The sequence below is a fragment of the Coregonus lavaretus genome (assembly GCF_964263955.1).
Source record: "Coregonus lavaretus genome assembly, contig: HAP1_SCAFFOLD_7529, whole genome shotgun sequence".
Lineage (NCBI taxonomy): Eukaryota > Metazoa > Chordata > Actinopteri > Salmoniformes > Salmonidae > Coregonus > Coregonus lavaretus.
This window is the reverse complement of record NW_028162519.1, coordinates 15,001-26,158: the sequence shown is the minus strand read 5'-3', so window position 1 is coordinate 26,158 and position 11,158 is coordinate 15,001. Positions and strand designations below refer to the sequence as shown.

Sequence of the window (11,158 nt, the reverse complement as noted above, 5' to 3'; positions counted from 1 at the left end):
TGTCTAAAGACCTCCAGTTATTTCCAAGATTCATGTTTTTTCTTGATTTGTGACATTTCCCTTTTTAGACGTTTTGTTTTAGAGATTATAGTTGCTGTTGTGCAGATATTTTAATCTTTAAAATAACTATGATTTTGTCATGTTACATACAGTATAATTCAATTTCTCTACCAAAGAACTACATCATTGTATATGTGAACACATGTGTGTACAAACTTGATTGAAATGGCTTGAATGGCTCATTCCCTAGTGTGTTGATGTGATGTAATGACTTGTAGACCCCAAAACCTTAATGTTGTATACATCCATTAGAGATGAATATCTACATGAGGGAGGGGTCTGTAGCAAAGACATTGTTGTTTAGGGGTAGAGGGAAGAGTGCATATGAAGAGTACAGTAACAAAGTTATAGCCTCAGGACCCTCTTGGTGTGTGTGTGTGTGTGTGTGTGTGTGTGTGTGTGTGTGTGTGTGTGATGTCAGCCCCAGCCCACTGTGGTTGCTCTAGAATGGGTTGTGTTGAATATAAATCAGGTGACTGAACAGACGAGGGGTTTCTTCCCTTCCCAGACAAGCCCAGAGGATTGTGTAATGCCCACCCCTACACACACACACACACACACACACACACACACACACACACACACACACACACACACACACACACACACACACACACACACACACAACCTCGGAGATCTACTGCATGCACACACACATAACCCTGACTCCACTCAACTGACACACACACACTCAACGCAACGAGGAGTACCGTTGTGTCCTCTGTGAGACCACCAAGTCTGTTCTCTTTAGATCAGACCTAGAGATCAGGAGTGGACATATCTCCTTCAGGACCTCTTGGATTCACTAGGACCAGATTCTTCTTCAGATAGGACTCGACATCCAGACCCAGCCTAGAGTTTGGGACTCTGTTCTGTTGGATTGTAATTGGACCTGATTTCTCACTCAGACCTGAAGTATCTATGGTCTGGAGTAGACATATACACTTCTGTCCTCTTGGATTCTGTTGGATTTGTAGACTCCCTCTTTAGGAGAAAGGGTATTTCTTGGATTCTGCTCTAGCCCACTAGACCCGACTAGACCTGGGACTAGTCTTCGAAGAAGAGTTTCTCCCTTCCTGTTTTTGGAATCTGTTGGCCGTTCAGGAGAAGATATACTTCTTGGACTGTCTCTAACCGTATTTTCCTGTTCTGAATGCTGAAGCTAGTCGCTGACTCCCGGAGGGGAGGAGGTGGAGGAGGTGGAGGAGGGATTGGAGGGTGTGAGATGCTTCCGTCACGCCCCAGCCTGTCGGTCCCCCTGCGGGTGCTGATCTACGGGACGTGTGCCTTGACGCTGGTCAACACTGTGGCTTTCCTGGCGCTCCTGGTGCAACAGAATCAGCTGTGGAGCCGCGTGGAGCTCACCAAGGCCTTGGTGGAGTTCCTCCAGGAGGTGCCCCGAGGAGGTGCAGCAGCAGAAGGCACAGGAAGGCTGGCGGAGCTAAGAGGAGGTTTTTTTACTATTTGTATTGTTGATCGTTGTCTGTTTGTCTTTGTGGCTGTGTATACATACTGCAATGATGAATCTGTCGTGGACAGACGTACGTAACATAAATGAGTAGCTGACACTGGTTCTGGGTTTCAAAGATGATGCAATGATTGATAAACATCTCGGGGATTAATCAAGTACAGGTATTTCTTATCGTATCTTATCTTATCTTAGACCCAGAGTGGCTTGCAGGGCTGCGTGGAGGAGGTGAAGGAGGAGGTGAAGGAGGAGGTGAAAGGGGTCTGGGGAAGGAGCAGGGGGAGTACCAGTACTCCCGTAACAAGAGGAGTTGGGAGCTGGAGAGGGAGCTACGACAGGAGTTAAAGGAGGAGCTGAGGCTGGAGCTGAGGGAGCTGAATCATCAGGAGAGCCAGGAGCTCCTGCAGGAGGTGACCCAGGGGCTGGGGCAGGAGGTGACCCAGGGGCTACACCAGGGGCTGGGGCAGGAGGTTACCCAGGGGCTACACCAGGGGCTGGGGCAGGAAACGGGGCGAGGAGGGCTGGACATGGAAGAGGAGGTACACCCTGGGTTGAGAGAGGAGTTACACCACAGGCTGAGGGAAGAGATGGACAAGGAGATGGACAAGGAGATGGGGAAGAAGATGAGACATGAGCTGAACCACAAACACAGGAAGACAAAGGGCTTCCAGAAGACTGAGATACAGGACGACATGATGATGATGATGACCTATTCTATGGTGCCGGTAAGCTAGGCTACTCCATGTCTCTTTGTATACAGGTGTGTGTACTGTGTGTGTGTGTGTGTGTGTGTGTGTGTGTGTGTGTGTGTGTGTGTGTATGTGTGTATGTGTGTGTGTGTGCGTGCGTGCGTGTGTGTGTGTGTGCATGCGTGCGTGTGTGTGTGTGTGTGTGCATGCGTGCGTGTGTGTGTGTGTGTGTGTGCGTGCGTGGGCGCTGTGGTATGTAATGAGCATCTCAGACGTAAGCATTGCCATTTATGTACATGATCCGTTTGAAAGAGAAGAAGCTGCGTGTTACAGCTAGAACAAACAGTCACAGAAAAACAATGAACAGACTCTTAACAGAGTAGATAAATGAATGACTGTTGTTATGGACAACACTTGTTAAAGTCTGTTATGTCATTTTTATGTAGTTTAATTTATTCAATTGTATTGTATACTACTGAAATGTTGATACATGATAAAAACATAGATGTGCTGTATACATCTCATTTATTCTCTTCCTAAATAAAAGGGGTTTCTTTATGTTTTGTTTTCAGGTCAAAGTGTTGTTGGAGATCTGTAACAGCACCAAGGGATTCTGCATAGCTGGTATGTCCCAATAATTAAAAGAATAATAATTCACCCTCTTCTTCCCTACTGTAACTCTTAAGTGAATTCTATTGGAGTTTCACACATTTTCAAACATGTTCTCACCAGAGTCAAGGTGTGGTGTGTTATTGTCCTCTGAACTCTCTGTGTTGTGTTGTAGGACCACCCGGCCCTCCTGGACCCCCTGGTAAGTCATCAACTGATTCAACACTTTAATGATTCACATTGATCCTCTCAGCTATCACTCAAACCCTTTTCAGCCATGCCACAGCTTTTTGCTAGAGTGACCCATAAGCACATTATAGTAACTTGGTGTGCCCATGAAAAAATGCCAGACAACAAACTGACCCCCACATGATGGGTGACATCCAAAGTACTCTTCCAGAGCATCTACGTGATATTTCTATAGATTGTGTATTTACTAAATGTTTTCCCCACGGATATGCATCTGTACTTCAGATATTACTCCTGCATGGTTGTAATGTGTTTGTATATGATAGGTCTGCCTGACCATGTAAAGTACTGGGGTTGTAATGTGTTTGTATATGATAGGTCTGCCTGACCATGTAAAGTACTGGGGTTGTAATGTGTTTGTATATGATACGTCTGCCTGACCATGTAAAGTACTGGGGTTGTAATGTGTTTGTATATGATAGGTCTGCCTGACCATGTAAAGTACTGGGGTTGTAATGTATGTTTGATAGGGCTGCCTGGTCTGCCTGGGCACAATGGCACTGATGGCATCCCAGGACTGGACGGACTGCCTGGGGCTGACGGAAAGCGAGGGAAGAGAGGTATGAAGTGAAAGACCCTCTTACAGTAAAAGAGAGAATCTCTCTTGCTCTCTATTTTCTGCCTTTCTGCCTCATTGTATCTATCTATCCATCATCTGATCTGTCCATTATGTATCATTACCTGGGGCTCTTTCTGGTTCTGTGACTGAAGAGAGAGAGATAATGGAACAGTGAAAGGGTAGAGCAGATCTCCTCAGGGTCAATAACATGCACCCTAACACACACACACACACACACATACACACACACACACACACACACACACACACACACACACACACACACACAAACACACACACACACACACCTAGTGTAGAAACACACACACAACCGCAGACACACACATGCATGCACGCACACACTTACACACGCACAAAATTCCCCCACGGTGCACCCATATACGCAGATAAGCCACACACACACACACACACACACACACAGATCTCCACATACATAACACTTCCTTTCGCCCATTCTTAATTCCAACTGTCATTGGACAGCCATTCAGATCTACCCAGAGATATGTGGTGTCACAATGATGAATCATGTTCTCCACTGTGGTGGGTGCTTTGGTTTCTCTCCATTCAAACACCATAGAACCGGAAACGGAGGAAGAAAGGGAACTGCTCTTCTATCCCACAATGTTATTCATGACTGGTTTTGGGCAGCTCTTGAATGGGCTGGAAACCTCATTCTCCCATCAGCCCACTGGTGCGTTCCTCAGGAGGGAAGGATATGATTCACACCATATTCCCTATATAGTGCACTACTTTTGACCAGAGCTCTATGGACCCTGCTCAAATGTAGTGCACTAAATAGGCAATATTTTAGCAAACAAGGAGAAGTGAATGGAATGGTTCATGGTTTACTGGAATGGCTTTGACTTAACGAATCCTTGGAATTTACCGACTATAAGCGATGACTTAGTAAGCCCATGTCTAGTTCACATTGTGGGAACTCTTTTCTAAACATTAAGTCAGATATAAGAACCCACGACACGTTACACAAGCTTGACTCATTTGATTGTGGTCTTTGAGAATCTTATGAAGCTAGGGTTTATTTTTGGATCAGGCCTTTATGGATTCCTGTTCCATTTCATGTCTCAAGTTAGGATTCGTAAATCACCTGTACATATGAAAAAACGATAACCGTGTTCCTTCACAGGTGAGAAAGGTGAGCCGGGGGAGAATGGAGATAGAGGAGACCCAGGACCCGCAGGAGAAAATACACAATCGTCCAACGATGTCCTCTTGGAGGGTAAGAATGGACGGAAATGACAATGTCTATATTAGATACCTCACAATTACAATGTCACTCTGACTCCTATAGTACATGATGAGACTTGCTGTACCGTCACCATTGTACACTCAAATGGTCCAGCACATACCTTTATTGCAAAATCTAAACAGATCTTCATTAGAACTGAAAATGGATGTGGTCTTAGCACAACAATTAAGGTACATATATATGTTGCAACATTAGAGTGGGCAAGCCATATCCTATTTCATGCCCAGTTTATGCCTGGCCAGCTCTACTTGAAATACGATGTGATTGTGAAAATCCTTGTCTTTCGGGTCTGTCTAGGCCCCCCAGGTCCAGCTGGTCCTCCTGGTACTCCAGGCCCCATTGGCCCTCCTGGACCTCCTGGCCCACAAGGACCCCAGGGGCCCCCCAGAAACAGGAGCCACCGGGCCCATCTCCCCATCCACGCTGCCCAGACCCTGGGTGAGTAACTACCCTGCACACCGCTACTTATCCTACCCAGCTCCCGTATCTACCCTACCCCATACCATCCATGCTGCCCAGACCCTCGAGTAACTACCCTGCACACCCTATTCTACCCACCTTACCGTATCCACCTCCCCTACCTCCCCCACATCCATGCTGCCCAGACCCTGGGTGAGTCAGCCTGTCACTATCTATCCTAATGTTCCCCTACCCACCTCCAACTCTCCTACTGATTCTATCATCACTTCTTTCATTGATTATCATTGACTATTTCAGAACCGTCACATGCTGTACCAAACGATGGGACTCTGTCCGCCAAAGAGGCTGGGAAGTTACGAGAGACGCCACTAAATAAGAAAAACGGTACAATGACTTGCATGACTTGAAGGATTTGTTTGAAAACCCTTAGACAAAACCTGAATATGACTGAATATGCAAACCAATCAACCTATCAATCAATTAACCAATTAATGTTTCATTTTCTGTTCCCCAGAGTGCATCATCAAGTCTCTGATCAACCCCCGTAACGTATCTAAGATGGAGAGTACATTCGGAACGTGGATGAAAGACACGGCTGTGCTGAACGACGAACGCATCTGGGTGGCCGAACACTTCTCTGGTACCGCCCAAACGCACACAACAGCCAATCACATATCTTTAGAACTTCTCTGGTACCTCCTACACACACACAACAACCAATCAAATATATTTTTGATTATCTGTCTCCAGGTCGCACGGTGAAGGAGTATAAGAGCATCGCCTCATTCCAAAACGCCACCAGTGAGGTCATCGACGGCAGGAAGTTCTACCAGGGGTGTGGCCATGCCGTTCATAATGGATCCTTCTACTATCACATCGCCGGAACCACCAACCTGGCCAGGTAAAGAACCATAGTTTGGTATCTCCAACCTGGCCAGGTAAATAACCATAGTTTGGTATCTCCAACCTGGCCAGGTAAAGAACCATAGTTTGGAACCTCAAACCTGACCACGTAAAGAAGGGATGGTAGTTATCCTGCTCAAATCCAATTGACCCCTTAGCTCCTACCGCACTAGATACTTGCCTGAGAACAATGGATAGTTGTCAGAGGTCTGTCAAGGTGAAGCTTTTTGGTCTTGTGCAATTAAAGTCTTTAAGCAAAATATTCTGTCTTTGTGATGTCAATGGCTGTGTATATGATCCTGAGAGTCTTCTTTTCTTCTGCTGGTGTGACATCGTTGTGCACAATGTTCTTTATTTCTAACACCCTCCATCCATCCCCCAGGTTCGACCTGCAGTCCAAGCGTCTCCACACCCTGGCCATCGACAACGCTCTGTACCACAACCTGTCCTACCTTCTCCACAACTCCAAGACCTACTTCAAGCTGGCGGCGGATGAGAACGGCCTGTGGCTCATCTTTGCCTCCAGCCTGGACGACAGCATTATAGTGGCCCAGCTGGACCTGAAGAGCTTCTCCGTCACATCGTACATCAACACCACCTACCCAAGGACCAAGGCCGGCAACGTCTTCGTGGCCTGTGGCGTGCTCTATGTCACCGACACCAAGGACACCCGTGTGACCTTCGCCTTCGACCTCCTGAAGGGGAAACCGGTCAACGTGACCTTTGACCTGAGGTCACCTGGCGGGGTGCTGGCCATGCTGTCCTATAGCCCCAATGACAGACACCTGTACATGTGGGATCAGAGCTACGTGAAGCTGTACGTGGTGCACTTCATCTCTGATGACTGAGACAGTGTTTTGATGGTATTCTGATGGTGTTTTGATGGTATTCTGATGGTGTTTTGATGGTTTTCTTAGGGTGTTGTGATGGTATTCTGATGGTGTTTTGACAGTATTCTGAGGGTGTTTTGATGGTATTCTGATGGTGATTTAATGGTATTCTGGTGGTGTTTTGACGGAATTCTGAGGGTGTTGTGATGGTATTCTGATGGTGTTTTGACAGTATTCTGAGGGTGTTTTGATGGTATTCTGAGGGTGTTTTGATGGTATTCTGATTAAAGATGGGCAGCTTTTGTATCAGATCATCTTAAAGGGCTTAAAGATGACCAGCACTTGTGAATATTATGGTTATTTTTTATTTATAAAATGTACGGCTTCTCTTTAGTTTTATTCCATCTCAACAAGGACTATTTTCTAATGGCTTTTTGTAACTGCTGGCTGGGATAAAACAAAACACCCTTTTTGTGAGTGCTGTTAAATGTTTTGTTTAAATTGGATTACAGCTTCCAAAGATGCACACACTGTACCTTTTCCAATTTACAGTTTAACTGAATAAGGGCTTATCAGAGTAAGAAATAGATCATTATAATACAATTGTTGTACTGTTTTCCATATGAGATCGTGGAATTATCTTTTTGTAAGGACACTTACTAACCGTTTGACCGATTTTGTTGGTTATATATTCTGTTTTTATGTGTCTCACTTGTATATATATTTATTTGGAAAATGTAACCCTTTTTTAAGGTCTACCCTGGAAACCTGGCTTTTTGTGGAGTTAATACTATTTATAGCTGTATTGTCCTTACTTGACTTTCCCTGTGACTGCATGACAAAATATGTATCAGAAATGCACTTCCATATTTACTTGGATCCTACCATGACCAGCATCCCTTGCAGAGAGCAAAATGTTTCAAAAATACCTATATTGGAAATCTGTACATATGTTTATTCCCGACAATGATATTTGCCGCTGCATGGTCTCTACTGATTATCATGTCTAGAGAAAGAAAATACAAAAACAAGCATCAAATCAACCTGATGAAATAAAAATAATTTATTCAACTTACAAAGGTAGAACATTGACCACGGTAGAACAGCCTGCTATATATTCCTGTCTCTCCGGACTCTCTCTAGTTCTCTAGTCATAGCCTCCCCATGGTGAGCTTTAGATAGATATATGCTTTACTGTAGATACATGCAAAACACTTTACTTGAAGCACCTTTTTATGAAGTGTTAACATCTTATATAGACATTAATATCACCTTATAGATGTTATAGAGCATTATGAAGCATGTATAATAAAGCAAAACAAAGCTCAGTACCTTTTTGTAAGGTGCCTCGTGTGTTATTGCTTCACTGTGATGTTTTTAATGATGCTCTATGACTGCATCTATAAGGTGACCTATGAATGTTTATAAGGCATTATAAGGCTTCATAAGTATTAGCACTATAGACATGACAGATGAGAGAAGGTAGAATATGTAAACATAGATATCAGAGATGAGACGTGGTACCCAGAGGGAGGGAAGGAAACACACATCTGTTTAATAATAATACTTATAATAATAAAAACAATACACACATTTAACAAAAGATACAACTAATCCAGCCGGTATGATACAAAACAAAAAATAAAGTAAAATGCTTTCATGTTTGTACAAGCTGCTGTGGTATTTCATATATTTATATATATTAAAACTATTTAACTTTTTACTACTAGGCTAAATACAGCCAGTCATTCATTTGTATATAACAGTAGTTTCTTTGTTCTTCCCATAGCCTATTCGTTTTGAAATAAACTTTTATAGTGTCCCCAGATTTGAGTGCAACTATCTATTCAATATGGATTTTATAACATTTGTAAAAACAATAACAGTACAGTAGTATCACCAAACACAAACCTATGCCATGTTGCACTATGTCCCAGTAAAATACAGTATTAACCCCTTACATTCCTAACGTAAAAGTTCACTATGTCCCAGTAAAATACAGTATTAACCCCTTACATTCCTAACGTAAAAGTTCACTATGTCCCAGTAAAATACAGTATTAACTCCTTACATTCCTAACGTAAAAGTTCACTATGTCCCAGTAAAATACAGTATTAACTCCTTACATTCCTAACGTAAAAGTTCACTATGTCCCAGTAAAATACAGTATTAACTCCTTACATTCCTAACGTAAAAGGCAAAAAGTTCAACACAAATAACAACAGTCTGCAAAGAAACAACCAACCAACCAACCAAAAACAAATAAGTAAATAGTTAAAATAAAAAAATGATTTTTTTTGTGCAAAAACAGAACCATACAGAACATAACAGACCCCATGTGTTTCATTATTCTCGGGGAGGGGGGGGGGGGGGTGGTATTCAGTGGAACAGACAGATAATGAGACATATGGACTACACACAGTCACAGGATCAAAACACACCATCTTCCACACACAATGTTCTAGCAGTGAGACCGCTGCTGCCGCACAAACAGGCTTTTGACGGCAGGCGGGCAGGCGTGATCACATCACTAGGCTCAATCAATCCATCGAGTAGGCTAGCGAGTCACTGGGCAGCCAGTGTTATGGGATGGGGTCACCATGGGGATAATGTGCCATTAACAGTGAGATAAGCCAGGGAATTAAGAGGATAAAACCATTGAAACAAAATGCAGATCCAACAACTTTTGAGTCACACCAGACCACTGACTGACTGACTAAAGGAACCACAGTGCTGGTTAAAAGTAGATGCTAAGAGAGGTTTTCAGCTTTTGGGCACAAAATGACAACAGATACACACTATTTTAAAGTTTTCAGCACTTGTACAGAGCACTATCATATCAATAAACCGTGTGATTGCACCGCTTAAAACGAGAACAGGAAGTCATGCATAGCTTTCATATGGACTGACACACTCGTAAAAGTCCAGCAGCCGCTTTTAAAATGACAGGAAATCTAACTGTTAAAATCAAGTATGGAACCTGTTGCTTTTACGTTTTAATACACACTTTCAGGCTTTGGGGAAGAAAAAATAATTTGCAGGTCAATTTAACTTTTCTGATACGATTTCCGCTAGGTAAAGTCGTACCGTACAGTACACTCTCTTTCGCTCTCTCAAAGCTGCTGAAAACTTGGTCATCTCTCAACCTTTCACCTCTACGTCACTCAAATCATTAACGCCACCTCAACTCAAACTACAGAATATCCAGTAGTGTAATATCCTTAGTGATCTATCTGTAAACCTTTCCCCCCAATCTCTCTTTGTCGCTCTCACACAAGTCTAGGCTCTGTACACAATGTTATACTAGTGTAAGAAAGTTTGGTTCATCTTTCAACCGTACTCCTTCCTATCCACTGGCATTCAGACAGAGAACTTTCAGGTATTTACGTTTCTACAAGAGGTTGAATATTCTAGTGAAAGTTTGGTTATCTTTTCAACGTTCCACCACTAACCAACCAGATGAGCTCTCTACAGACAGTACAGGAAGTGGTTTAGGGGTCTACAGAATGTCGAAGATGCTAGCGGGGATGTTGTAGCGGTCGGGTAGAACCCTCATCTTGAGCGTTCCGTCGGCGCCGCAGGTGAATATGCGGTTGCCGGGCCGGGTCTCCACCTGCATGACGCCCGCTCCGATGTTCCGGAAGATGGACTGCTTGGCATGCTCTGTGCTAAACGAGTGCATGAGGCCTTGGCCTGCCAGCTTCCACACCTGGAGGAGAAGGAGAGGGGGAGGGAAGGAGGGAGAGAAAGGTAAAGAGAAAGGCAATGATCAATACATTTATGGAATTATATTATGTATTTCACAGGTCAATCATGTGACTTAAATACATATTTGAACACATTTGGGCATTGAAACAGAGCCACAAGCACCAGTTAGAGAGCACAGGTTAATGGTTGGCAGGGTTGGGAACAATTCCATTTCAATTCAGGAAGATTCTAATTCCATTTTCCTCATTAAAAAGGAAAATCACCTTCATGTTCCCCTCAGCTGAGCCGGTTACGAAGAAGTCTTCGGAGGCGTCGAGTGCCAGGGCTTTGACGGCTGAGTCGTGGGCCTGGAAGGTGTGTAGGAGCTGTCTCTGT

At 43.8% G+C, this 11,158-nt stretch overlaps 2 protein-coding genes across 2 annotated transcripts in view; one reads left to right on the top strand and one right to left on the bottom strand.

The window, feature by feature from the left end:
• Positions 1-1,285: 1,285 nt before the first annotated feature.
• On the top strand, positions 1,286-7,093 carry LOC311119188 (gliomedin-like; the record flags this gene model as incomplete). Its single annotated transcript, XM_084193923.1, has 11 exons — positions 1,286-1,481; positions 1,724-2,253; positions 2,790-2,841; positions 3,002-3,028; positions 3,546-3,635; positions 4,800-4,892; positions 5,229-5,360; positions 5,640-5,726; positions 5,857-5,982; positions 6,093-6,243; positions 6,628-7,093. 11 exons carry the CDS (start codon positions 1,286-1,288, stop codon positions 7,091-7,093), a joined length of 1,950 nt encoding a protein of 649 aa, XP_084050049.1.
• A 1,728-nt stretch (positions 7,094-8,821) lies between these two features.
• Positions 8,822-11,158, bottom strand: part of LOC311119190 (dmX-like protein 2) — a 17,061-nt gene continuing 14,724 nt past the window's right edge. The window contains exons 12-13 of the mRNA XM_084193924.1: positions 11,047-11,158; positions 8,822-10,784 (exon numbers count right to left, since the gene is read on the bottom strand). The exon at positions 11,047-11,158 is cut by the window's right edge and continues 106 nt beyond it. Coding sequence (XP_084050050.1) covers positions 10,575-10,784; positions 11,047-11,158 — 322 coding nt within the window. The 3' untranslated portion in view covers positions 8,822-10,574. The remainder of the gene's footprint in view (positions 10,785-11,046) is intronic.